Source organism: Candidozyma duobushaemuli (assembly GCF_002926085.2).
Source record: "Candidozyma duobushaemuli strain B09383 chromosome Unknown E_B09383, whole genome shotgun sequence".
NCBI classification, from domain to species: domain Eukaryota; kingdom Fungi; phylum Ascomycota; class Pichiomycetes; order Serinales; family Metschnikowiaceae; genus Candidozyma; species Candidozyma duobushaemuli.
Window position 1 is genome coordinate 22672 of NW_020289900.1, and position 27505 is coordinate 50176.

General features: G+C 47.2%; 10 protein-coding genes across 10 annotated transcripts; 4 read left to right on the plus strand and 6 right to left on the minus strand. All coding sequences in view use genetic code 12, as the record gives it.

Annotated features, from left to right (window-relative positions):
• Window positions 1–18: 18 nt before the first annotated feature.
• Window positions 19–3555, minus strand: CXQ87_004272 (E3 ubiquitin-protein ligase; the record flags this gene model as incomplete). Its single annotated transcript, XM_025482717.1, has 1 exon — window positions 19–3555. One exon carries the CDS (start codon window positions 3553–3555, stop codon window positions 19–21), a length of 3537 nt encoding a protein of 1178 aa, XP_025337660.1.
• A 504-nt stretch (window positions 3556–4059) lies between these two features.
• On the minus strand, window positions 4060–6660 carry PMT1 (dolichyl-phosphate-mannose-protein mannosyltransferase; the record flags this gene model as incomplete). Its single annotated transcript, XM_025482718.1, has 1 exon — window positions 4060–6660. The coding sequence occupies one exon, from the start codon at window positions 6658–6660 to the stop codon at window positions 4060–4062; it is 2601 nt and encodes an 866-aa protein (XP_025337661.1).
• A 1500-nt stretch (window positions 6661–8160) lies between these two features.
• Window positions 8161–8928, plus strand: GLO2 (hydroxyacylglutathione hydrolase; the record flags this gene model as incomplete). The annotated part of the gene is made up of 1 exon (XM_025482719.1): window positions 8161–8928. The coding sequence occupies one exon, from the start codon at window positions 8161–8163 to the stop codon at window positions 8926–8928; it is 768 nt and encodes a 255-aa protein (XP_025337662.1).
• Window positions 8929–9005: 77 nt separating this feature from the next.
• CXQ87_004275 (uncharacterized protein) lies at window positions 9006–9779 on the minus strand (the record flags this gene model as incomplete). The annotated part of the gene is made up of 1 exon (XM_025482720.1): window positions 9006–9779. The coding sequence occupies one exon, from the start codon at window positions 9777–9779 to the stop codon at window positions 9006–9008; it is 774 nt and encodes a 257-aa protein (XP_025337663.1).
• A 144-nt stretch (window positions 9780–9923) lies between these two features.
• CXQ87_004276 (uncharacterized protein) lies at window positions 9924–11594 on the minus strand (the record flags this gene model as incomplete). The annotated part of the gene is made up of 1 exon (XM_025482721.1): window positions 9924–11594. One exon carries the CDS (start codon window positions 11592–11594, stop codon window positions 9924–9926), a length of 1671 nt encoding a protein of 556 aa, XP_025337664.1.
• Window positions 11595–13233: 1639 nt separating this feature from the next.
• ARG1 (argininosuccinate synthase) lies at window positions 13234–14483 on the plus strand (the record flags this gene model as incomplete). Its single annotated transcript, XM_025482722.1, has 2 exons — window positions 13234–13443; window positions 13464–14483. The coding sequence occupies 2 exons, from the start codon at window positions 13234–13236 to the stop codon at window positions 14481–14483; spliced, it is 1230 nt and encodes a 409-aa protein (XP_025337665.1).
• Window positions 14484–14524: 41 nt separating this feature from the next.
• Window positions 14525–19357, minus strand: CXQ87_004278 (uncharacterized protein; the record flags this gene model as incomplete). Its single annotated transcript, XM_025482723.1, has 2 exons — window positions 14525–17756; window positions 18186–19357. The coding sequence occupies 2 exons, from the start codon at window positions 19355–19357 to the stop codon at window positions 14525–14527; spliced, it is 4404 nt and encodes a 1467-aa protein (XP_025337666.1).
• Window positions 19358–19952: 595 nt separating this feature from the next.
• On the plus strand, window positions 19953–21209 carry CXQ87_004279 (alpha-ketoacid dehydrogenase kinase family protein; the record flags this gene model as incomplete). Its single annotated transcript, XM_025482724.1, has 1 exon — window positions 19953–21209. The coding sequence occupies one exon, from the start codon at window positions 19953–19955 to the stop codon at window positions 21207–21209; it is 1257 nt and encodes a 418-aa protein (XP_025337667.1).
• Window positions 21210–21653: 444 nt separating this feature from the next.
• CXQ87_004280 (uncharacterized protein) lies at window positions 21654–23414 on the plus strand (the record flags this gene model as incomplete). The annotated part of the gene is made up of 1 exon (XM_025482725.1): window positions 21654–23414. The coding sequence occupies one exon, from the start codon at window positions 21654–21656 to the stop codon at window positions 23412–23414; it is 1761 nt and encodes a 586-aa protein (XP_025337668.1).
• Window positions 23415–23445: 31 nt separating this feature from the next.
• Window positions 23446–27150, minus strand: PHO81 (Pho81p; the record flags this gene model as incomplete). Its single annotated transcript, XM_025482726.1, has 1 exon — window positions 23446–27150. One exon carries the CDS (start codon window positions 27148–27150, stop codon window positions 23446–23448), a length of 3705 nt encoding a protein of 1234 aa, XP_025337669.1.
• Between the last annotated feature and the right edge of the window lie 355 nt (window positions 27151–27505).

Genomic DNA, 27505 nt, shown 5'->3' on the forward strand with positions numbered 1-27505 from the left:
TATATATCACTTACCGGCTCACTCCGCGCCTTCATCAAGATCAACATTCTGGACAGCAGTTCCACGAACATACTTCTCGTTCTTTACCTGTGTGTTGAAATGCTCTAGCAAGCGGATACCGCCAAGCAGCGCCTTCACAGTCACATACAAGGCTATTGATGCCAACGCAAATGTAACTGAGTCCCATGCAAACGTCAAAAACCATCCTATCACCAAGAAGTGTATCAAATCATCCACCAAACCAACGCTCCATGCATACCTCAAGATCGACTGCTCCTTTCTCTCATACAGCCATGTGTTGTATAGTGGGCTCATGAGGAGACCACATAACGCAAAATGAATGGCCAAAGCAATGTACTTGGGATTTTGAAAGTCATCAAATGCACTCTTGCCAAACAACGTGTACTCGGCATCTAACCATGCCGATCCAACTTGTAACAGAACTGCGAAATGTGATATAACGGCCACCCACATCTCTGGCGCCCACCTTCCGCCAACGTTGACATTTAAGTTCATGGCTTCAGGGAATGGGTTTGGTATCTCGATGGGTGTAAATGGCTGTCCATCAAGCGACATCAATAACAGAACAAAGAAGCCGAGTCCTAGACAGAGCGACAGAATGTCAACACGAGATCCATCAACTTCCCATGGGTTGTATGGTATACCTATCCAATTCGTGATAGCATAGAATGCTTTGAGCGTAAGTCTTCCCGGAAATAAAGCTGACACACCCACAAACACGAAGAGTAGCTGAGCAAATATGCCCAAGAGCAAAACCAAGAGCATGCACCTGGTCTTGAAGTTGGGAGGGCGATAGACAATGACGTAGCTTTGCTCGTAGTTGAGCTCCACATCAGAGTAATCAGACTCGTATCCATCCTCATGTTCATGACTTTTTGGCTCTTCCTCGTTGATCGGCTGGTCAGATCTGGTGACAGGAATGAACAACTGATCAATGAACTTTCGAGAAGTATCACTCGAAGGAGCTCTCACAAAGTTTCCATCAGGTACGAAGCATGCGTTAACACCTGGCTCATTAAGCTTCTGACGAGCCTCACTGTAGGTAACTGGATGTTGATAGTCAGGGACGGCACCGTAGAGCTCATGGAACCAGCTTCGATAAACAATATGACCACGTTCCTCGGCGATAGGGGTTCCAAGAATGAAATCAGAAAGTCTTAACTTGTAGCAGACCACTTGGAATACACGTTCCCAAAACTTGACACAGTAGCGAGCAAGAAATTCATGCTTCTGATGGAGCTGCAAGCCAAGGCCAACCAAGTAGAAGACGCCGGTCCAGTTCAACGTCACTGGCAAGAAGATGCGCTCATTAGGGTTGGAAGAAGCTGTAAACCAACGGAGTCCCCAGGTCACAAGACCAATTCCCAAAATTATATTGCCGGTGTAGAACTTGGCACTAAGCCAGATACGCAGCATCTGGAACCTGAGTGACTTCACAAGGGCGTCATGTATAAGTCTTGCATTGGGGTCCTCTGGACTTCTAATGAAGAAAAGAACACCTGGACGCAAGATCTGACTTCTCAACATGCCAACATACAATGCAAAGCAAAGCATGTAAATTGTGCCAAAACCCCAATAGATTAGTACTCGAGCAGATGGGGAGTTGTAGTGCTCGAGAGATGCAATGAAAAGGTACTCGTATGTGGTCGAGCCGTCCTTGTTCTTTATCACCAAGTCAGTTTTGAAGAGTGGCGCCAAACAAATATCTATGAGCCAGCCACAGTAGACTGGGAACACAACTATCTCGACGGCGAACACGACAAAGACTTTGGCAGTAGCTGTAATTTCGAAAAGAAGCTTGTAGACTCTTCTTGCATTTCCAACGAGAGGCTTTTTACCAGACACCATACTTCTCATAACTGAGTAGATAGCATAGCAGCCGACAAAATAGCCAATGGATAATGCCACAACCCTTTGAGGTAAAGTTGCAGGACCAGTATTCACGAGGGAAAGACAGCGAGATAAAGTATCCCTGGTAGGCTGGAGAAAGACATCAAACACGAAAAAGCGGGTATTAACTAAGATGTCCGACTTCAAATATTGCTCATGAGCTAAGTTTAAGATTGGACTCAAGTGGGCTTTGGCAATGACGAGGAACGTGACTCTTTCGTGATAGTCTCTGATTAATGTGTATAATGATGCAGTGATGAGTAGGACGAGGTTTCCTATCATATGTGGTACAAGGTATGCAGCGAATAGGAAGATCATGACAATGGCGTCCACTAACACTGTGAGCAAAAGTGGAGTAGAAAGGTTTAGCTTGAGGCCAATGATCTCCAAGATACCTTCATCGAGCTCCTCTGGCTGACGATCGATTCCGGCAACATCCTGAAGGTTTTGGTCCATTTCTGCTGGATCCCAAACTGCATCGTTGTTGTCAGAGTGCTCTGAGGAAGCGTCCAGGTTGGAGGCTGAATCATTGTCGTTGCCATCGTAGACGTAATCCTCATCGGCCGAGTCATCTGAAGCTTCAGCAACGTGTGGATTTGGGGCATTTTCCATGTCGATGCCGGTGTGTGGGTCGTTCTCCGGTTCATTGGGTGCAACATGATTGGCAGGCATGTCGGGAAGTGGAAGGGGCGCTTCGCCAGGCAAAGCATCCCGTTGATCCTCTCCACGAATCAAGTCGTTGAGCTCGCCGTTGTTGATAGCGTTGCGGAGCTCGACCTCGCGAGTAAATTCTTCGGGAACGTTCCTGAGATCACGAATCGCCTCGTTCACGAGATCTAGCGGCATGGGACGGTTGCGATTGGCTTCATTTCCGCCGTTCTCGGCGTTTTCACCGTTTCCGTCTTGGTTTTCTTGTGCCTCGTTCTGCAAACCCTGTAGTAGGTCCAACAACTTGGAGCGGGGTTCACGGCCAATGTCGTTGAGAAGCATTTTCGTGTAACCGTCGTCTCTGACGACCCACTCGTGTTCAACGAAGATGGCCAATAGCATGATCACAAAGGCACATACGTGGACCATGCCGTTCAGGAAAGTGTTGAAAAATAGGTAGACGGCCTTGTCGAACCATGTGGAGTCTTTCGTTAAAGGCAGATTTTCATCAAAACACGCCAACGTGCCGTAAAGTAGCAGTAGCGGAATACTGCCGCCCGGCGGAAGAGGCCCATCGACCAAGAATGTGTAGACACGCCCCACGATCTTCCAGAAGATGGGGAGCTGAAGCAAGAACATGGTATAAAGGACCGCCAGCAAGTGTTGAGTCAATGTGGTGGTCACTGTGCTAACGATCTTAGCCCAGATAAGCAGTAGCGGGACACGCTTGGGCATGTTAGGGTCATATATGGTCTTGAACCGATATTGGGTATTACAAATGTCACACTGCTTGGTAGACTTGGAGGAGTGCTTGAGCCACTCCAAAAGACAATCTTCATGGATATAGCGAATAGAGCCTCTGCATTTACACGGATGGATTAGCGGCTGTTTCCTTGTTGCTTCGCCACGGCAGATTCGGCAGCTATGTTCTTCGGTCATGGAGTAATGGTGAGTTGATAGTTGTGCAGGCGACTTGGAGGCCGTGATGTAGACCATAGGGGGAAGTACTATGTGAAGGGTTGGACAAAAAAAAGCAAACAGGTATTTTGAAGAAAATTTGGATTGATGAAAAGGGAAAGTTTTGCTGGTTTTGTCGGTTTAACGGATATTTTGTGATGGATTCTGAGACATCGGTCTGGCCATTGCGAGCATCTCTATAGTGAGCAACACCACAGAGCCGAGGTTTTGGCAAAGTTACATAGGGCACTACGAATTTTCGGATTTCTGATAATTAGGAATTTTTGAACCTATTTATAGAAAGCTGTGGTGGTACGTGGCATTTAGACTCAAAAACGGGAGTTTCATGTCTCAACCTCGAATTCCAACGAAACAGGCTTGGAACAATTGAAGCGATTCAGCTCCGTGTATGAAACAATTTAACAGTGCCTATCGAGGCTTGCTTCTGCAAATCATACTTATCTTTGAAACAATGAAAGGCAGTGCCCGGCCCTACTGATCTCCACGCAATTATCGGTTCATGAACTTTATATATGATGTAGCTTAATTGTGCTCTGCCACAGCCTCCTCCACAACAACATTCTCAACAACAGCATCCTCAGCCACAACGCCGCTCTCATCACCTTCAGATGGAGCAGGGTCCTCAGGAACAGCCTGTGGCTTGCCCTTGTTTTCAGTGGCCTCATCAGCCAACTCACCCACAGGAGCCTCCTCGTCTTCTCTCAAGAAGTCGGGCAATGGGCCCTTGTGAGTCTCTGGTGGAGGTGGAGCCTCGAAAGTCTCGGCCAGCAGCTCGTGCTGTTCCTTCTGTGCCTCCTGCTTGACGGCTCTTGGAGTCTCCTTGGCCTCATTGACCACAACGGTCAGTGGGTTGGACAAGGTGCTCTGAGCCACGGAGCTCTTCAACGAGCTGTACTGGGCGGAGTTTTCAAGGAAAGTGTTACAGTCGTAGTCCCAAGAGGAGACCCACTTGGTGGACTTGCACTGGGCCTTGGTCCACTGAGAACCGTAGATCAATGGCGAGAAGTACAAGTAGATGGTGACGGCACCACCCAAGTAAGCAACCAACAAGTTGGCGCCCTTTCTGCCCAAGAAGGAGTTGGACACGAACAATTCGAACAAGTGACCAAGACCCAAAATGGCAAAGTACTGCGAAGGCAAGTAGTGGTGCAAGAACAACTGTCTGCCCATGATAAAGAAAGGAGCGTAGTGGATGAACCAACCAAGGAAGTAACTGAGCATCTGGTAGTTGAAGTGGAACACATCCTTGGACTTGGCAATCAGCTTGCCGGTCTGCCATTTCAAGATGGAGATACCGACGTGGATGATGAAGGCAACCAAAGCAGCAGAGGCAGACCACCAAACAAGAGGGTTACCGAGGAAGTAAACCTGAGTGTGGTTCTTGCCCCAGTAGTTGATACCACGCAACAACAATGGCCAGTCCTGAGGGCTGGATTGCCAGTTGTGGTGAGAGGTCAAACCCTGGTTGATCTTCCACATGGTCTTGTGGGACTCGATGAACTTCTCGAGGAAGCTCAATGGCTTGTATCTGGCAATCTCTCTCTTCTCAGCAGGCAATCTCTGGTCGGCGTTGTTGGTCTCGATGTACCAGTGGGTCAAAGGTCTAGCACCCTGACCAGCGGCAGTAACCTCCTGCTGCTCGAAACCCCAGCCTGGCAACTTAACCTCACTGGAGAACAAGTAGTGGCCGGTCATGGCGTGTCTCAACCTGAAGATGGTGTCAATGGCTCTGATTTCCTTCTGGGCAACACCCTTGGTTTTGTGCTTGACCACCTCGAAAATCCAGTCATCGTTGGCGTCACCGCCGAAACCCTCGTAACCATAACAAGAGACCTCCTTCTGCCAGTCACGCTCACTGACAGGAGGCTTCTCGTCGTGAGAGTGCAATCTCCTCTTGGAGTTGACGTGGACCAATCTGACCTTGTCACCGTCCTTAAGCTGAACAAACTCATCTGGAATAGAGCGGTTGTATGGCTCAATCAACCACTCGTTGTTGGTGTCCAAGTGAGGGTATAAGGTGATCTGCTGCTGCTTGGAACCGGTTGGGTACATGTGGTTGTGAGAGTGCAAGTATCCACCTCTGGTGTTCACATGACGAATGGAGATAAGCGAGCCGTAACCAACCTGAGAGGTGGTCTGTCTTGGAACAAGAGAGCCAGTCAAACCGGCACGGAAGCCACTGGTCATGAAGGCAGATCCGTCACCGTCGTTGGACAAGACGTTGAAGTGGATGCTGAACACGAACAAGTACAAAAGGACTGGAACACCCAACAAGAAGGAAGCACGGGCCACAGCGTGTTTCCAGACAGCCTTGGGCGAGACAGACAAGTCACCAATGAGGAACCACATGTGGCCCACACAGCACACACCGATCCAAGCGATGGTGAACAAACCAACCCACTTGGAGCTGAAAGCCATACCCAAGGCAAGCGAGCACAGCAAAAGCAGGCGGAAGTAGTTGAAAGTGAAAGCCTGCTGCACCTCGAACTTCTTGAACGCGTAGATAGCGGCGGCGATGAAGAACATGAGGGGAGAGTCAAGCAAAATGTATCTGGAGATGGTGACGAACGAGTTCTCAACCAAGAGAGCGCCAGCAGTGGTGAAGGCGACAATTGGACGCACACCAGACGAACGCAAGGTCAAGTAGCAGAGAAACACGGTACCCAAGCCCAAAACAGCTGGGAAGGCTCTCATCAACACGTAAGGCACGGTAGCAGGGAAAACGTCACCAATGTGAGCAAAATCAAAGTCACCCTTGAAGCCAGCAATGGAGCCAACGGCAGCAAAGAGCAACTTGGCCAATGGAGGGTGCACATCCATGAAGAAAGCACCCTTGATGTACTTTTTGGCGAACCCACCAAAGTGGACCTCGTCAAAAACAACAGAGTTAGGGTGGCTCAAGTTCTGCAAACGAACGTACAAACCGGCGGCAAACAAAATAGCCAACAAGGCGTATTCCTTACCAGAAACCGTCCTGGCCTTGGTGATGTATTCTGGAGTGGACGTCAAGAGATATTCACGGTACTGGCCCTTTTCGAATTGGGGCTGCTGGACCGTGTCCAACTCATACAAAGAGTCTAAGTCGGCCTGAGAGGCCTTGGACTCCTTTGTGGATTTTGCCATGGTGAAGCAGGAGACTGGGTAGTTGGAGGATTTTCAAAAATACACGTAGTAGTTTTCCTGCACCACGCACTGAGGCCACCACAGAGAAGTCTGCTGGATCGCGTTTTTCAACGTGGCTCAAATGTATGTGGTGGAAGAGGGAGTGGAAAATAGGAATTTGAAGAAGTGATTTAAATCTACGATGAGTATATTGGATTGAAAATGGTCTTTTCATGCAATTGGACTACATCGGATGAAAAAGATACGGGATGCTGGGATCGCGAAACGGCTGCGAAAAGCGAGTCGGACTTGGCACCAAAAACTTTTCATCAGCGTCGGGGAAATAAGATTTTTTGTTTTTGGGCTTTTTTAAAAGATTTGGATATTTCTTGAGTCAGCGTAGGTAAATTGGCTATGTGATTGAAAAAAATCTAAAATGCGGGGACAACTCCCGGCGTAACGGATAAGAGAACTACTCAGTGTAAGGTATGAGTTGGGTCGACATACTAGATGTTTGATTGTCGAACTGGAGCAATCTATTCCGTTTACAGAATTGTAAAGCATGTATGAATGTCTCTGGAGATATCGGCAATCTGAGACACTTTTCTGAGGTCAATTTGCAGCCATACACAGTAGATTTGAATGGATATGGACACTTAGGCTGCAGACCGCAATTCGCCCAAATCGGTCAACCAGCCGTCTTGGCCATTAACGCGTTGCTGAAATTTCGGAACGATGTTGTGGTTTACCAGTGGAAACGCAGAGATGCTTAAAAGATGCATCCCGAGAACGATGCGACATTGGGTTAGGCGAGCCAGCCAAATCGTGAATGGTGAGCTTTAAAGTGCAAATACCGTTATCAATTTGAAACTGGCATCTTTCCTTTGAGTATAAGTGGTAACGGCTTCAAATTGAACCCTTCGCTTCATTTAGGCTGTGACTGGCTGCATCAAGGTCTACAGAGCGGGACTAAAAAGCTGTGACTCCAATTGGTTGGGTTAAATTTGTGGACTGAAATATCACGAACCAAGCCTTTCCATATACCAACTTCTGTCCATATGCCCCTCGGCCTTATCGGTCAACCACGTCTTACCATGGAGGAGGCAATTTACCGACTAATGGCGCCTTTAACCGCAAAAGTGACGTTCACGAATTTTGAAAATTTCCTAAGATAACGAGATGGCACAAATTGGCCGAGATTCTGCACAATCATTTTAACCTTGGCTCAGGGTCCTTGCAGGCTTATTTGCAGCCACCCAGACCCGCCAATATCCCAAACGTCAAAACCGTAAACGAAATAGCTTATTCACTAATTTGATCAAAATTCTCATAAAGTAGACTTTTTTCCAGAACCCCCCGTTTTGACCACTCCATTGCCAAATTGGGCCCTTACTAATAGCCGCTTCAGCAATCGCTCAACTCTACACAGGCGATCACCAGTGGAGCTTTTGCTACTACATGGTTCTTTGGAAACAAACCACGTTACGTCCCCTCAGCCAATTAAAAAACTTCTATCGCCACATGCACGTTGAAATCATTCCCCAGTCCTGGGGTAAGGGAAACAACTACGGATACCTTTTGGTTGATGAACCATCCAGACACGCCTGGTTGATAGACCTGGCTTTCCCCGAGGATATCGAAGCTTATATTTCCGAGAAAAGACCCAATTTCGAGTTGAAGGCTATCGTGAACACTCACCATCACTGGGACCACGCCGGTGGCAACGAACACTTCCACAAAAAGTACCCAGACTTGCCTATCATAGCAGGTAAGGATTCTGACTTGGTCACCTACACACCTTCCCATCAGGAGGTGATTGACTTGGGCGACCAGTTGCTGATCACCGCTTTGCACACGCCGTGCCACACCCAGGATTCCATCTGCTACTACGTCAAGGACTCCAAGACAGGACAGAAGGGCGTTTTCACTGGAGACACCTTGTTTATTTCCGGCTGTGGCCGTTTCTTCGAGGGAACACCTAGCCAAATGAACTCAGCACTCAACGAAATCTTGGGTAAATTGCCCAAGGAGACCGTCACCTACCCAGGCCACGAATACACCAAGGGAAATCTCAAATTCAGCAAAACCGTCTTGCAGAACAAGTCGATCGATAAGCTCCAAGATTTCCTCAGCCAGAATAGCGTCACTGCCGGTCAGTTCACTATCGGCGACGAGCTCGAGTTCAACCCGTTCATGCGTCTCCTGGATCCCCAGGTTTTGAAGGCTACCGCAGCATCAGGTGCCGTCGACGTCATGGCCAAGTTGCGTGAAATGAAGAACAACGCTTGAAACTACATCAATGAAAGCTTTACATCTGCTGCCTTTTCGTAATATCCTTGTTATTATCTGTAACTCATTTTTATCTGTCACTGCCTGACAAAACCCGGAAGCCACTCTTCCTCGTAGCTGAGCTCGGGCTGCCACATCTCTATAAACTCCAAGTCAAACTCGGACTTGCCCATGGCGAATTTCTCATACTCCTCGAAGATCCCACTCATGCACCAGCCCTGAAGAATCTTCCTCATTAGTCCCACCAAAACACCTATTCGGTGCTTGCCCTTATTGGAATGTATGAGTATGGGGAAGTTTCTCCTATCTAGTATGAGATGTAGGGCTGCTTCAAGGGACTCTTGAGTCTGAATCTGAGTCTCCAACAGGGTGAACGGCTCCTGTGACGAATGCACCAACAAAGGGCAAAACTTGATATCCGTGGAGTCGATCCATGCTTTGTACTTTTCGTATATGGCAGCAGAGCCGTTTTTGTCCTTCTTTGGCTTATCTGCTTTTTCTTTTGGCTTATCTGCTTTTTCTTTTGGCTTATCTGCTTTTTCTTTATTCTTTGGTTTCTCGTGGGACAAGTCCCCCACATAAATGATTGTCTTGAGTTTGAGCTGTTGCATGAATGGATAGTTGATGGGCATTGGAAACCCAGAGCGGTAAATTCCGTCCTCTACCAATGAAAAATTCAAAGGTGGAACGTAATTTGGCCGGGGAGTTATCGTAGTTCTCGTCAAGACTTGACCTTCCTCCTGGGTCTCCTGCTGAGCGCCATTTTGTGGGTCTTTTGTTTGATTTCGACTTGCTTCTAAGCTCGGGCTACCAATTCGGGTAACCTCTGTAGATGGTTTCTCCTGTGACATGCAATTCAGACAAGGTTGTCTGAGGTTCCTTCAAAAACGACTTCCGGTTTGGGCCTGTGAGCCATACACCCGTGCACCTCACCACTGCTTATCGGCTCGAATGGCTGCAAACTCACTTTGGTTAGATCGGATATGACGATTATGCTATAAAAGAGGCTGAAATTTCGGAAGAAGAGGCGTTCTAGGTCTCAGCTGCTGCACATTGTTTTGGACAATGGGCGACGAGGGTTGCTGTGGCTGTGGCAATCTTGGCTCAGGAATAGCTGCCGGTATTGATGATGGAATGGAGGGAGTTGGTTTGAAAGGTGGGGGCAAAATTATCCTTGGCGAGTCGTCAGAGTACCTTGACAGCGTGACTGTATTAGCCATCTCATATGTTGGAATGCTGGGGATTCTTTGAGGGAAAATCTCGAGCTCAATGTTGTCCTCCTTGCCAAAGATATTCTCGAGGTCGAAGTCTGAACTAACGTAAGCACCAGTTTTGCAATTGCGAAGTCCATAGATTTGGGTGCCATTGAGCTTGAATGCTTGTGTGGCGTTCTCCATGATCTCCACAAAACGAGGTGGTGCTGAGTTTCTGGTCGGATATGTGAACTCAAGAGAGGAGGACAAGAATCGAAGCACCACCAGCTTTTTATCGGAATCAAGCTCAGAAGAAGCTCTTGCGTGACTTCTAAGCTCGGTTGCCACTGCGGCCAAATTAGTGAGCGAGAAGTTGCCACTTTGTGAGATCTCTGGGTCTGGAGTCTGCTGAGAGTTCTCAATCTCTGTCCTAAGAAATGGTTTTGAGGAGTTCAGAACCAAAGGATACTCTAGAAGAATGCTCCGGTAAAATGCTTCACCAAGCGGGTACAATATACGATCAAAGCCAAAGTCTTTGATGCAGCAGCCAACAAGGGTCTGTAAGGTCAACGAGGCCGTCTCGTCGTCGAGAGACTTGTTCACATGCGAGTCGGGTTCCAAGCTCCGGTAGAATTGGGCTAGGAAGGGATGCAGAAGTAGTTTTTCCAGAAGATAGTCTATGGATGTCTGGTTGAGGTTGATGAAGGACTTCTCAAACATCAAGGCGGCTATAGCGCCTATGGAGTTCTGGCCCAAGCCCCGGAGAAACTCATTTCTTGTTTTTGTCGTGGACTCCAAGCACAGCCTGGATCTTTTCATTAGGAGCAAAAGCGCTATTCTGATGGCCTGGAGCTCTTTTTCATTCTCAGCTTGTGACAGACAAGAAGTGGGAATGCTAGGCAAAGGAGGGAGCATCACGCCGAGGTGAGGTCGAGACTCGAATTTGCTCAGCAAGGGCTGAATAATGGAGCCTATGGCGGCTCGGGACTGGTCGTGGTTCGTGATGGCTTTTGTTCTCGAGTAGTTCATGTCGTACACCTCGTCGTTTCCGTCTGTATTAAGTCTAGTGATTTCCGAGAGGAAGCGATCGCTGTCGTGGCCGTTTGGCTCCGGGGTGGTGGTTTCCTGTTTGACATCCGAAGAGCCCTCGGACGAAACCCTCTGTCTTTTGGATGCTCCATTTCGTTTCAGCTTTGTGGATCTTTTCCGGTTCCGGCGAACACTCTGGACGGCAGCACGCACGAGCTTGTCGAAATCCTCAAAAAACTGAACGTCGAACTTGAACTCCAAGCGCAAGATCTCTGCAACCTTTCTAATCTCGTCCTCTTGCTCACTAGCCTTTTTCGAGCTGAGATCCAAAGTATCTATGAGCTCGAGCCGCCGGGCCAGAAACCGTTTCCAGAGCCGCTCGTCCTGAAAATTTAGCTTTTCCCTTATGCTATGGGTAACACCTAACTTCTTGTCCTCGGCCATGGGAGTAGGAAGCATGCTTAGAAAGCAGGAGTGGGATGATTCAAAATCATCATGACTCCGAGCCCGCGCGAAATTTGGCCTCACCAGATCTTGACTCATGACTCCGAATCATCCGTCCCTAGACAAAGCCCCCACGGTGGCAAAATTGCACAGAGGGGATGGTTTTTCATATTTTGTCTGTTGTGAATTCGAGGAATATTGTTTATTTTATAGGGACGCCCCAAATGGCGCTGTTATTCGAGTTCGGGTGTTTGAGCAGAATTCCGCGGGCTCGGCGCTAGGCCAAACCGAGACGGCTGAGTCAGGTGAAGGAAGCAATGAATAGGGAAGGTGGGGCAGAACAAGAGGGATTTTCAGGGATTTTTAACTGATTTGTTTGAAATGTTTTTCAACAGACATGAAGAAGAGATGCTCTTTGTATGCTGGTCTGCAAAGTACCCCAGGCTTGAAGTAGGTATGCGGTCACACTGGCTGCAAACAGACATATATTTTTCCACTAATAGCTATGTTAAGTCTCAAGGAAGCATCCAGAGAAATTAGGGAAGAATGTGGAGCAGACTCAGACTCACATTAGTTGACGGACACTCCGAGTGATTGTCTGTTCGGCTGTTCTGAAGGTGGTGCCAGTATGACGATTGTTCCAGGCAACATCAAGAAGGATGGCCTTGAAACAACTTTTTTTTGATAAAAAAGGCTAAGAGCTGAAAGAGACACATATCTTCACGTACGCATAGACAGGCAGAGACAATTCGGATTGACGTCAGGCCAGTTTGAAGGTTGTGCAAGAGCGGCCCGCTTCAAATATCCAAACTTATCTTAAAGGGCAAAATTAAAGGGCAAAATCAAAGGGCAAAATGAGATGCCTTTTCTAACGCTGACCAATCATCTAACTCCAATTACTCCCACGCCAATGCCACCAAGATCTCACATCTCATTACTGGTAGTTCGCATGCTAGACTAGACCAAACTATAGGGTCCAGTGATCTCACACTAAGATCAGCAGCACACCAGCCGTGGGCCACCTCTGCCTTTTTTTCTAAAAAATCCTTCCCAAATCCAACAAACTTAGGCAATTGTCAACTCCAATGATATTCTATTCATACCCCACGTACTGGCTTCAATCCTGGAGACATCAACCTCCTCGCTGGGACCTTCCCTTGACGCCACAAACTTTGCAGCCATTGTCTCGAAAAATTCTCCCTCGTCCTGACCTACCTTTTTCACCCCATTGTCAGCGAAAATACGAAGCCACGGCAACCCTGCCTGCCCATACTGTGACTCTTTGTTTTCTGCATGCTCCGTTGACTCACCGCGTGAGGGTGAAGAAGTCAGTGTGGCATTTCTACACTCTCAGCGTTGGAGAGCTCTTCTCAAAACGGAAACCATCAAAGCAGCCGCCAACCCACCACAGCCCTCCAACTTCCCACCCAAAAACACCAATTCTGTGAAAAAGTGGCCTCGTTGTCGAGGTGGAGTGACTCATGGCCTGTGGACAAGCCGATCCTGGCGTGGGCCTTCCCAATGCGGTAAGTGAAAAAAACTTTTGCCGCGATGGACAATCAGTATAAAGTGCCCTGTTATCGCTCCCCTTCCACCTCTTTTTTTCCTCATCACATCACTCTCATAAACACCACTCACAATGTCTAAAGGAAAAGTTTGCTTGGCCTACTCCGGCGGTTTGGATACCTCCGTGATCCTCGCCTGGTTGCTTGAACAGGGCTACGAGGTTGTGGCCTTTTTGGCCAACATTGGCCAGGAAGAAGACTTTGAAGAAGCCGAAAAGAAGGCTTTGGCCATTGGCGCCTCCAAGTTCGTTGTCGTCGATGTCAGAAAACAGTTTGTTGAGCAGGTCTGCTTCCCGCTATCCAGGCCAACGCTGTCTACGAGAACGTCTACCTTTTGGGTACTTCTTTGGCTAGACCCGTGATTGCCCAGGCTCAGATCCAGGTTGCTGAAGACGAGGGCTGTTTTGCTGTTTCTCACGGCTGCACCGGTAAGGGTAACGACCAGGTTCGTTTCGAGTTGTCCTTCTACGCCTTGAAGCCCGATGTGGTTGTCATTGCTCCATGGAGAGACCCAGAGTTCTTCAACAGATTTGCTGGCAGAAACGACTTGTTGGAGTACGCTGCTTCCAAGAACATTCCTGTTGCTCAGACCAAGGCCAAGCCATGGTCCACCGACGAGAACTTGGCCCACATCTCCTTCGAAGCCGGTATTTTGGAGGACCCCAACACCACCCCACCAAAGGACATGTGGAAGTTGACTGTGGACCCCACGGATGCTCCAGAGACGCCCGAGGACTTTGATGTTGTCTTTGAAAAGGGTTTGCCTGTCAAGTTGGTTTTGGACGGCGGCAAGAAGACCATCACTGACCCCGTCGAGTTGTTCCTTGAATCCAATGCCTTGGCTAGAAGAAACGGTATCGGCAGAATCGACATTGTCGAGAACAGATTCATCGGTATCAAGTCCAGAGGCTGTTACGAGACCCCAGGCTTGACCATCTTGAGATCCACCCACATTGACTTGGAGGGTTTGACCTTGGACAGAGAGGTCAGAGCCTTGAGAGACCAGTTTGTCACCATCTCCTACGCGAAGTTGTTGTACAACGGTATGTACTTCACTCCAGAGTGTGAGTACGTCAGATCCATGATTCCTCCTTCCCAGAAAACCGTCAACGGTACCGTCAGAGCCAGAGCCTACAAGGGTTCTTTGACGATCTTGGGTAGATACTCTGAGACTGAGAAGTTGTACGATGAGACCGAGTCTTCGATGGACGAGTTGACCGGCTTCTCCCCTGAGGACACTTCTGGTTTCATTGCTGTGCAATCTATCAGAATCAAGAAGTACGGTGAGGCTGCTCGTGAGAAGGGCCAGAAGTTGGATTTGTAAAAAGAAGGTGTGCAATGTACGAATAGAATGTCATGATTAATCTATTTCTCGTATCTCATTAGCGTGAAGAGCTCGTCATTCACATCGTACATCTCTCCGACGAGCGACTTGACTGTGATGACGATTTCGTCGATCTTCTTGTACACCAAATGCATCACAAGCAAGCACACGATGTTTAGCCTTCCATCGTGACTTAGCAATTTTTGGTAGTTCACATTTCGTCCCGACCTATTTCTTACCTCCCCGACGGCCTCGTCGATTGGATCCAGGTTTTCGGGATCATCGTAGAATCGCTCATTGAAAGTGACATCGCCATCGCCCCATTGTGAACTCACAACCTCAAAGTGTCTCAGCGACAAGTTTGCATTGGTCACCTTTGGCAATGGAGTCTTGCGTCGGAGTGCCGATGCAGACATGCTGGTAAGCGAGAGCACTTCGGCAACTAAACCTGAATCTGTCCAGCCAGCTCTATCGAGTATTATCGGTATCCACTCGTCGGTTTCTTCGATCTGATTGATCAGCTGGTAGATCAAATAATAAAGCTGGATGACGTCATTGACCAACAGCTGCAATGTCATGAATGTTTCCGCCGGCCAAGCTCCCGTGATAGGAGTCTCATACTTGATGAAACCCATCATTGCCTTGGCATTAGCAAGAGAAAATAACAAGTTCCTCATCTTGTCGCTAACTTCATCGTGACGAATCTTGACATGGACATTTGGGTTATCGAGACGTTTCAAAGCAAAGTCTGATATTTTGCAGAACATATCACTCGATTCTTCCAACAAGCTGGACATGATTCTTCTGACTGCCACCTTAGAGCTTCTTGGTTTTGGAATTGCGCTTGCAAGCATGGCCACCGAGAGACCAATGACTACACTGATGTAACGAGTCACTGCCGGCCTCCATCCGACCCCAATGTTAGAAGCAAAGTCATTTCTTGAGTCCGCCCAACTGGTACCCAACACCAAAACAGGAGTAACTGTGATCATGATGCCCGGAATCTTGGATTTGTGAACAGCCCATTGACGATAATATGACACTAAGAAGAAAATCACGGCGGAAACTACCCCATACCCGTATGGATTACCATTTCCACTTCCTGTTGAAATATACCAACCAATCATTCCCGTAAGACATCCCACGAATGAGTAGATCAACTTCAGGAAATACGAATAGACGGTCTCTGCGGTGTACTCGGCAATCGAGACACCGCACGTAACGGGAAGCCAAATCAACCTGTTTGTGGTGTAAAATTCTGTGGAGGGTTTAAAGTAGTATGGAAAGCAGCAAAATTGTAGAAGCAAACTTGCCCAAAGCCAAAACCACAAACGGCTACTGTAATAAAGTTTTCGGTACAGCCGTATCAAGCCCACCACAACGACTTGAAAAAGATTCTCTGGGTCAAGGAGATCCGGGTCCCTTCTTTGCATCAATTTCTTTGTGCTCATAGCATTCACTGGATCGTCGAATATATTGTGATTGACGGTAACCTTTTTGTCGTGACGTACTTTTGAAAAAATAGTAATCAACCTTGGTGTTGGCGCAAATTCATCGATATCGAGAAGAACTTCGCATAACCTAAGCATCTGATCCCCAATTTCCTTGCAAAAGAAAAGCAATATTGCACTCTGGCTCACTAAGCACAACCTTTGCTCCTCGCCTTTAAGCTCATTTGCGAGTCCTTGAATGTAGTCGTTCGCATGGTAAAGCTTCTCGACCTCTTGCTTCAATGAGTCCCTAGCTTGCAACAAATTTTCATGCTGTTCTTTCTGGGCTTGTTTATGTTTGCTCCACTTGAAAATGCTGTAAGTTCTAAATTCATTCGCAGTCGCTAGCCAAGACGATATGGCTCTAAAGGTTTTCGGAAGCTCATTATGAAATTCAGAGTAATGATCTTTCATATGGTCACAGATAACGTCTAGGTCGTGAAGGTTTATGGTGCATTCCTCAGTCTTCATGTTTAAAAAATTCTTTCGTTTGTTCTTTCTCACCTCATTCTCAAAAACACCAACCTTCGCATAGGCTTGTCTGAAGGTGGCAACAAGCTTGTTGTGGCTGCTCGAATATGTCTGACTTGATAAACTTCCTCTTCTTTTTTCTTGCGTCCACACGTTACGAGCGATGTCTTTCCTCTCCTGAATTAGCTCGTAGAAATACTTGTAGCCTGCTAAAACAGTGATCAAGGGCTTAATTCTGGATCTGATTTCCGCAAGATCACCAGAATCAAACCTACCAAACGAGATTTCCCACCGTGCACTTATGAGAAACATTTCAACAGGCGCAAGCCTCACTCTGATTGCTTGAATATCAGATCCTAATTGATGGTGATTTTCAAAGCTATCCAAGGAAGGCTTCAAGGACTTAAAGAATCTGCTGTTTTTCTCACAGGTTTGTGCAAGAGACCCGTGTATACTCGCAACAGCACCGAGATAGGCGAAGCTCGATGTAAACGGGAAAACCACTAATCCACAAACAATTTTGAATGCAAATGCAAGAAGCAAAGGCCTGATAAGAACGTTTGTCTCACCGCCTATAAATGTAGGGTAAGTAACAAACGTGACGGTGTGGATGACCACACAGAGAGTGCCAGCAACGAAAGGCAAACGCATCAATGGGTGATATTTTTGAGTCCAGCCGTAAAATGCAAATGCAAAGAGGCACCCAAAAACCCAAATCACTGTGCAACGGGTCTCCAAATACCGTCCTTTAACAATCTCATCCTGATAACAAGATGCGGCATTCTCGATCGAGCAAACGCCATTTGATATAAGCTCCTGAATTAGATCCTCCTGTGTTGGCCATCCCCTCAAATGCGTTGTAATGGCGCTACAGATAGTAACGACAAGCCAGGAGCAACATGCATACACACAACACGCAAGGGCCACTGTGACGTTGATAACGCTGGAAAAGCCACCATTGGCCATGATAAAGCCCACAATCTGGAACAAGTAGCAGGCTGGGCCAAACCACTTTTCAGTTTTGGGAACAATGCAAAGGAAGACGGTGGTCCATACCTGAACCCAAGTCTGTAGCACCATCTTGACGTCACGTATTGTCAAATGACCAAGGAGCCAGTCGGGATAGAAAAACTGCCATAGCTGTCGCCAAAAATTGGGTTTCGGCTCAGCTGTTTCGAGTGGAGTAGACGGTGGGGTATCGTGATAGACATTATACACGGAGGAGTCTGAATCTTCTTTTTCGTCAGCAACTAGCCCCTGCGGCAGATATTCCTTTACCGATTCCGAGGAGCGAGCCATGATTCCAGACCTTCTTGTGTGGTTGGCAGACTGGAGAGTAGCAATTGTGTCAATATATCAGCGATAACTAAAACACAATGTGCAATGACAGCCCCCGCTGCAGGAACTAAACCTTGAGACTATGGCGCATTAGGTCTCATGCTCAACGGTTAAGATCTGCGTATTCCAGTCATGAAGCTGCTTTAGGAAATGTGGAACGTCTTTTCCGATAAGTGACGAAGGGATTGTTTTTTTGGCAACATTGCTCGTTTTACTAAGCTCATAGTGTTCTTCCAAATGAGCCACAAGGGCTGAGATGGTTTGGCATGCGTACAGTAAAGCCCCAATCTTCTGCATGGTCGGTACCTTCGGCTGCGATGCAAGACAATCTTTGAAAAATTCCTCCTGGTGGTTATAATAGTAGTACGCAGTGAGCCAGAGGACTCGATTAAATTTGGGAAACCTGTAGCGCAGAGGCACACCGGTGGCTTTTTCGATCGAATAGATCTTGAGGTGCATAGGGATGTCTCGCAAGGTGAGATAGTTACCGCCAATAATGACGGAATCCTGCGGAGTATGCACCGAATGAATCCAGCCACTGGGGATGATAAATAGGTCGCCCTCCCGAAGGTTTACTTTAAACCCGCCAGTGGGGGTGAGTTTTTTTCCTCGTAGCCTTTTAGAATAGGTTCCGAACCAGGTGAAGTTTTGCTGGGGCTCTTTGCACCAGCTGGTGTATAGTTCGAGATTTTCATCCGTGGGTGGGTACATCAAGAATGTCTTGCTTCCGTGGCAGACCGTATAGTAGACGGGCGTGCCACTGAAGTCAATGTGGAAATCCGTATATGACCCAGCGATCGACATGAGACAATAGGTGGTGACCTTGGGTCTTTCTTCATCTGTGCCGTTTTGCAGCCATACCTTATCCACGAGATCCAAGTCTCGAACCATCTTCGGCCGCACAAATGCATCGCCTAGACCCTCCACATCGGACACCTCGAGCGAAATCACGTTACGAATTCTGTCTTTTTCACGCATGTAGAAATATCGTTTCCACTGGCCCAAATTCCACCCAGGCGACTCACTTTGCTGGGAAAGCACATCCATGACCTCAACAGGCTCATCTTCGCCTACTTTCTCGGCGATCCACTCGACAGTCACGTCATCTCGTTTACACGGAAGCGTCATACCTGCCTCTTCACCTACCAGAGGCACCAAGACCGGTTTAGGCAAGCCTGTGCTCAACACGTACTCTTTTGTGAGCTCGTCACTGTCCAAAATATCAACATGAAATTGTTTTTTATCTCGACTAGCCTCAGGCGTAAAGTCCATGAAGCTGGGGACGTGTGGATGGATGCTCTTGTCCACAGCGAACGTTTCGCCTTGATCTAGAGCCACATAGTCGATCTTCACTCTGGCACGTTTTGAAACTCTTCGTAGTTGTGATGGCCCATGCTTTTTGGCACATTTGGCACAGTGGTAGGAAGCGATCTCGGCTATATCCTCTTCCGAGGTGCCTATGCAAATTGTGTGGAACCACAGACGGCAAATGTCACACTGGATCCAGTTGATATCCTCGAGATCCGATGGCGGAGTCTCGGGACAATTAGGACACAGGTCCGTTGAACTAGGCATATCTGGGGTAGTAGTTGTTAGTAGATCTAACTTCGCACGATAGCTGCCGGACTACTCATGGTTGCAAACGGTGGAGGATAGATCGAGATGATAGTCATCTACGGTGGGAAAGTAAGCCACATTTAACAAAATATGATCTTCATGAGATCTTGGATTCGAAAAATGTATTGTAGATGTTAATGGCGAGGATTCCAAGTACGGCCTTACATACCATAGGTATACTGGGAAGCCCAGATCTCCGCTTCTCCGATCAGGAAAAAAATCGAGAACGGAAATCATCCCACATCTCCAAAAATGTTATATTTCTCTAGCTGAATGCAAAAAATACGTCAATTCACATTCCATCTCTGGAAAATTCACGCCCATTATGATACTGCGGGTCTGCGATGCAACGTCAAATTCCCGGATCCTGTGCAACTCTATTAGTCACGGCCTCTTTTCCCAGATCTCTCTGAAGCGACCCATAGAAACAAAAAAGTTATCATATCACTTCACCTTCAAACCATCAGAGCACCCCTGAATTCACCAACATCCCAATATCATCCAAATTCGCTGCTTGACCTTATCTTGCTTTCGCACAAGAGCCTTACCATCCATGTTACGCCCAATTAGACGCCTTCCATTGGCCATAGGCCCCAGAATCAGAGGCATAAGATCGAATTCGTCGGATTCTCGACAACAGTTTCTCCAGGAATACAAGGTCCGTTCGTCCTTGGAAAGACTCATACACCACTACGCCAGCGAGCCATTGACCAAGCTCTCCATCCTGACTATATTGGAACAGTCGGAGAAACTCAATTCTACCTACGTTCTCCAAAGCGCAAGGGAAACCATAGAACAGCTCCTTGCTTATAATGCTCGGCGTTTGCGCCAGTTCAGAGATCTTCCCTACTTGGTGATGCTCAATCCCTCCATTTCAGACTCATACAACACATACCTCAAGACCATGTCTGTGTTGCTCACAGCATCGCTTCATCCTCCTTGCACCATGGAGGAAACAAGGCGTCTCAGGGAAGACGTGCTTCAGAGCTTTATGGATGTTCATGCCGATGCATTGCCAGTGCTATCCAAAGGCTTCGGCGAAGTTTTGCACTTGCTTTCGGTGGACAAAGTCAAGAACTTTCTTGACGAGCATTTAAGAGAACGTGTCAGTATGCGGCTTATTGCCCACCAGCAGATCTCCTTGACAGACTCCCTCATCGACGGAACATACAAAGAAGGCAGCCCCTACAACGGTATTGTCAAGCCGCTCGATATCAGGGAGGTCATCAAACGAAACGCCGAGCTCGTGAACGATATATGTCTCATGAAGTACGACCAGAGCGTCAAGGTCAAGATCGACACGAATCTCCATCCGCCTAACTTCTGGACCCTGAAAGACGAACCCGCAGTTTCAAATCCAGAAGAGCCATTGATGTTTCCCTACATCGAGTTCCACCTAGACTACATTTTGATGGAGCTCTTCAAAAACTCCTTCAGGGCTCATATCGAAAAAGGCGTCCCAGACCCTGTCCAGGTGACAGTGTCCATTAGTGAAAATCCCTCGTTTCTCGAGATGAGAATCAGAGACAAAGGCAAGGGTATCCCGCCACAAGCGCTCAACCACGTTTTTGACTACTCATTCCTGACCTACGAGTCTGGTGAAGGTGAGAGCTACAAAACGCTCAATGTGCCGCCTGGAGAAGCCGGTAACACCGTTGCAGGAATGGGCTACGGCTTGCCACTTCTGAAAAACTACGTCGAGATCTTCAACGATTCGGCCGACCTAGAAGAGCCAGCAAAGGGTCTGCTCACGGTGCAGTCATACTACGGCTGGGGTACAGACGTCTATCTCAAGACAGTGGGCTCATAAGTATATAGAATGGCTGCCAAAGGGCGCCTGGCGGTGTGTGCTGAGTCAAATCAGACAGAATCTTGGTAATTGTCCTCGGTCTTGGCGTTTCGTGAAAACGGCCCTTCTGAGGACATTGGCACATGGAAAATTACAACCACCATGCCGATCCAGGACCATTGGTGTACCACAGTGCGATCTCGGTTTGCACCCATCGGCGATATCTGGTGATCTCCCACACCTCAAGTCACGCATCCTGCCAGGTTCCATAATTATTTTCTGCCATCAAAATTACTCAGATCCTCAATTGCTTCCTCCCCTCACCCGTCACCTTCTGACCCCTTCCATTTTCTTGCACCTGCCTTTTTGGTCCATCGGTACCTGACCTGCCTGAATCGCACCAGCCGCACCTCGACTATTGCTCAGACTTTCAATGTTTCAAACGTCTTCCCGGGCCCTAACCCAATGACTCCGTCGTTTGATGCTTTTTGCTCACAGATTGCGGTACCGCCTCTAGAAACGGTCCGATCGCTGTGCCGCCATTTGCTCATCAACAGCGACCCCACAGAATGCAACCAGTCCCTTTCCACGTATCTCAAAGCAGCTGTGGACCACTTGGTGACGGAACTGGAAATATACCACGTATGCCTGGTGCTTGCGCTCGACTTGCTCCGGCTGAACTTGTTCACCAAGAATTTCAGCTTGTGTTTGGGCAAGATCCTTAGTTTGCTCGAGGTGCTCAGTGATGCTGAAACTGATGATGAGGTGGAAAGCTTCAAAACGTTGCTTCTGGTGACTTTACTTCTCACGCTCAAGGCCAAAGACGATCCAGCAATGGGGGCCATCTTCTCCGATCACATCTCCGACAAGGAGTTTGTTAACACCATGAGATCCTTAGGTATAGTGCAAGTGGTGGGCAACAGCATCCACAAACACATTGTCTCGCTTCCCTCCTCCCACGCCGCCTACGTGCTTCTTAAGTTCAATTGTGACATCATATTCCAGTACTTATACAAGGTGGTGCTCCTCACCGATTCCGAGTTTGACTCATTGACCCTCAGTCCGTTGATCCCCACACTCATTGCTGATCTCACCTCCAACGACAACTTCAATGAGTACGATGTCACATACGACGATTTTGAAGATGAGGAGAAGCTTGTGGCTTACGAAGAATTTAAGCTTCTTCTTTTGATCAATGAGCAGTACCTCATGAAGAGCATTTCATGCACTCAACTGAAAAATAAGGTTTTTGACGGCTTGCTGGTCAACCGCCAAGGAATTAACATTCTATGTGGCTTCACTAACTTGCTAGTGTACCACCTCAACAGGGAAGAGTCCAGCATCATCAAGATCTTGATGCTCAAGTTCCTCTACCTTGTTTTCACAACGTCATACACGGCTAGAATCCCCTACCTTAATGACGTCAAAATCCTTCTAGATATCATACTCCGTGAGCTTAATGATCTTGATTACCTGCCCGATGAGCCAAAGGAGAATTGCATTCTCGCCCTCACGTATTTGAAGGTATTGAATCCTTTGCTCGTCTTCTCTCAATTGGCTGAGTTGTCTCCTCCGTACAAGCCCAACGAAATCATTGAGACACTGAGAAATATTGTCATCAATTGCGATTCGTCTGCCTTTGATACGCAAGACCCCTACCTGAACACTAAAGATTTAGCAGCCATCGTCAAGTCTGCTACGAAATGCTTGAACATTCCATGGGTCAAAAAGTGTGCTGTGGGTACCAAAGTCAATCTGCTGTTGGTATCTAGCAGAAACACCAGCTCTGACAGTCTTAGCTCGGTTGCATCAACAGTCTCGAAAATCGGCAATCTCAAGTTGGCATCAGATCATAGTGCCTCGACAGATTCCCTTTCATTCACTCGTGTGGCCTCTGTCAGGGCCTCCAATAGAGACGACTATCATTTGCATACGAAGTCACACAACGATAATCTTGCTGACTCACCACTGGATTCTGGTTCCATGTTCTCCTCTAATAATGGAAATGTCTTTCTACAAAAAAGCGCCAACGAGGACCCATTCGCTACATTCGTTGCTGCTCATGCTGAGCAATTGCTAGATCTTCCAAAAGAATATTTAGGAGGAAAGCACCTCCCACCACTCCCCAGGGAGAAGTCGACAGAGAAACTCAACGCAAGGCAACAGAAGGCCAGGTTAAAGAAAGCGCCACCGCCACCGCCACCTCCACCAAGGAGAAAAAGATAAATTTTTTAATTAGACTTTTTATTATACAATGTTAAATTCTGTCAGTTTCCTCCTTGAAACTTAATACATCGTCAAACCGCAAGCCGTTGATCTCAGTCCTGCTGTAGATATCCAACTCCTTCGTCAGGTAATTAGGGTTAGCCGCTGGGTCCATAATATCATTAGAAGCGACCAACACCAACCCTCTAGACCTGATCAATGGTATGAGTTTTGGCACTAGATCGAGTAGATGAATCGAAGTAATGACACCAATAAGGTTGTTCTCAATAGTGAAGTTGACAGCGTCCTTGATAGATCTAACAGTGAGTTCCTGATCATTGGCTCGGAGTTTCGTCTCAGACGTCGTTGACTTGGCATTCGAATCAAAATTACTGGACTGTGCTCCCATAGTGTCAGAGCTTTCAATGGGTAAGCCGTTAGCCGAATGTGCCTCGAAGACTCCAGTAGCATTGTTGTAAACAATACCATTCATGATCAAGAATACTGGGAAGTTAGGTTGCTTCCAGTTCAAAATCTTGCAAACAATCGAATTCGAAGACAAGAAGATCAATGACCTGCTTGTTTCATTCTTCGTATTCACCTTTACAGCCCTTATATGATCAAAAACGCTGTTCAAGGTGAGATCGATGAAAGTGTTGAGATTCAGCTGAATGTTTCCTGCAAAAGGGATCTTATCCAACTCGTAAAGCGAGGGGAAAACTAGCTCTATGCTGCATCTGATCTCAAGGTTCAAAACGTTCAAAAATGTATCAAGCGGAAGATAAATAATTCTTAGAAGCTTTTTGATAAGCGCAATGTCCTTTACAGTCATTTTTGAAAGATCATTCATGATCTTATCGTAGTCAAAGAGACTTGATGATATTGTTGTCAATTGGTCTGGAGTCAAGTTGGGCAAGAGAAGCTCAACATTTTCTGCAACGGCGATAGACCAATGAGGGCATACGAATGGAGATCCATCGTTAAGAAGACAAACCTTGATTCGCAAGTAGTCACCAGAGAGGGATGTGGCGGTGACGAAAGATGAATTTGATTTTGCACCTGGAGCCGTTGCCAGGGTGACTTGGTTACCAACACCATTTCCGTTTTTCGCATCACCATGAGCGTTGTTTATGTTCGATGGAGATAAGAAGTTATTAGGCGACAAGCCTTGACCATTAAGTTTGTTGGCAGGCTTGTTCTTAACGAAATTGGTGGAAGACTTCCAGTAGGTGTCGTACTTGGTTGTCTCAAGCAAGGTTCCCGAGAATGGGAAGATGACTTGATAGTTGAACTTGAGTTCACCGATATTTCTCAACCTCAAATCGAAGAGAGGAAGCACGATTGCATTAAATTCAAGAGATGATGTATCGAGCTGCTTCAAATTTAAAGCCGTCGTCTTTGCAATAAGACGAGTCCCAAACTTTGGAAAGATTTCAAAGTCGATTCTGAACTCATTTAAAGAGTCGACTTCTGTTTGGAAAATACAGCTTGTTGTCTCTTTATCGCCCCCATTGGTTGGGAGTAGAATGTTCCTGGGAACGATATCCGAGATGTTGGATGTGATGGTAATTCTACCTGGCTGAAGCCCTGTTGCCGAATTAAAAAGGTTGATAGAGCCTTTTTCATTAGAGAAGACAAGCTCAATCAAAACCTTTTGCTCCAAAAAGTTATGACCGTACCTTCTGAGGGGAAGAATAGGAGGCGGAAGCTCGAGGTGGGGGATCAGGTCAACATTCTTCTCAATATCACCACTGTCTTCAGAATCCTCTTCAACATCAAGTATCGTCACTGAACCATCTTTGTGTTGTCCTGGAATCGAGCTTTCAGGAATAGAGTCCATGTTAACATCGATTGGCGATCGCTTCTCCTCCTTTGCAATATCTTTCTTATACGAAAGAATATGATTGAGAACACCTATATGACCTTCAGTCACACAGTAGTATAACACGTTGTAGCCATCTTCATCGACAATATCTAGCTTTGCCCCGAACTTGATCAATTCCTGCGCTGTGTTGACATGTCCTTCAGCAGCAGCATAGAATAAGGGTGGCCACTTGTTTAAACCATCAAGCTGGTTCACCTTGGCTCCGAATTCGGTCAAGAGTTTGATTAAAGGATAGTTGCCTGAACGAGCAATGACGTGAAGTGGGAAAAGACCTTCTACGTCTTGCTGGTTGATCAGTTCGGGGCTAGTGTCCGCGTAACGCAAGAGGTATTCGACCGTTTGATAGTCACCAAACTTACAAGCGTAGTTGACGGGGAGATATTGAAGCTTGGACTCATTAGTGACCGGATACCTGTTACTTCCATGTTGCACCAATATCTTGATAATGTCAAAGTTGTTGTGCTTTATAGCGAGAAGCAAAGCTGACATAGATTCATTGTCAAGATCGTCGAGATGATTCCTGGGGAAGTGTGGCAAAAGGAGGGTCAAAAGCTCAAGGCAGTTGTTTTGAGATGCATAATGCAAACAAGTTCTACCATTCATGTCTTTGCGTATTAAGAGCCGACTCAAGGACTCTGGCGAAAGATTTCGAATAATGTACTCGATGATGAAAACTCTCGAATGTTCAACGTTATCAACAGAAGTCACCACCTTGACACCGTTGTTGATGCTGACGTGCTGGTGCTCTTCATGACCTGACAGCGGCTGGATAGAAACACATTCGTGTAGAAGGGACTTGTTGTTGTTGAAATCCTCTGAACTTAACTCGAAGTCAACGTCGTAGTCAATGAGGTCAAGGAACGTCTTGAGGAAGCCATCTGAGATATTGAGGTTGCCAATTGCAAGAAGGAAGATCTTTGAGAACTTGTATTTTGACGCAGCATCACCTTGAGCACCTTTTGGCGAGGACCTCACTTTTTCGATCCATCTCTTCAATACTGGCACATCAGTGTCTTTGAGTGTGGCAACGTTCACAAAACTCGAGTACAAATCATCAATTTCGGAGGTGTGGAAGCCAGTAAACGAGTTGTGACGGGGACTGGGGAAAGCAGTGCCAAACGAAGATTTATCCAGACTCATTTCTTGCTGCTCAATACCAGTGATCGAACCGTGTCTGGCAATGGCCTCAGAGTAGTTGGAAGGAGTCAGAGCCAGTCTGGTACTCCTGTAGTTCTCCAAAACAGCGTAGTCACCGTCCATAATAGACTCTAAATCGAAGAGGGATTGAATCACAAGATCGGAAAGCTCGTTGATCTCATTCTTGTGGAAAACCGGCTGCACGCTGACCGCCGTCTGCAAGAAGAGCTCTTTGGTATGGGACTTGGACCGCTTGTCCCACTTTTTCACCACTTTCAGGAAACCCTGCTCGTTCAATTCGATGAACTGCTGCAACCGGAGCAAGTCCTGGTGGATCTTCTTGAAATTCTGGTACAAATTGAGGAACAAGATGGAATTCTTGAAGTTGAGCGTGGAGTTACTGGATGACGGGTCCAGAGCAATCTCCAGCGACTTGGTGAAAAGCTCCTCCTTCTTCATCAACACAAGGTCCAAATTGATCGCCATGTTCGCCTGCTTCTCCAAGTAAAACAGATTCACCTTGTCCAATTCTCTCTCCACACGGAAAAAGAAACTCGCCTTGTTGTCCTTGAGCTTCTGCTGGATCTTGAACTGGCTGTTCGGCTCCGTGCTAGCCAAGTCGATGCCTCCACCCAACTGCTTGATCAACTTCTTTAACGCCTTGTAATCGATGAAGTAGCCCAGGTACTCGGGTAGCTCGAGCTGACGTGACGCGAGGTACTTTCCGAACTTCATGGCTGGAGAAAATTGTGGAAAAGGCGGTGGGCGTTTATTTATTCAAGATGTCTGCTCAACCACGTGGACCAGAGGCTGCGAAACGCTTTAGCGTATTGTGGAGGTGACCCACTGTGCGACTGGATGCTGCTGGGTTGAAAAAAGCCGGGGTGACTTTTTGGGGGTGACTTTTTGGGGATATTTGTAATAGAGGTTCTGTGGTTCTGAAGAGGGGGGGGGTGATTTTTGATGACGTTTTTTGATTTGTGACTCTTGAAGCGTTGCCGAATTGTCACTACAAAATCACAAGTCCTCATCGGTTTCGGCTGTTGGCTGCGAATATGTGATGAATGTAAACTGGCCAAGAAGGCCGATT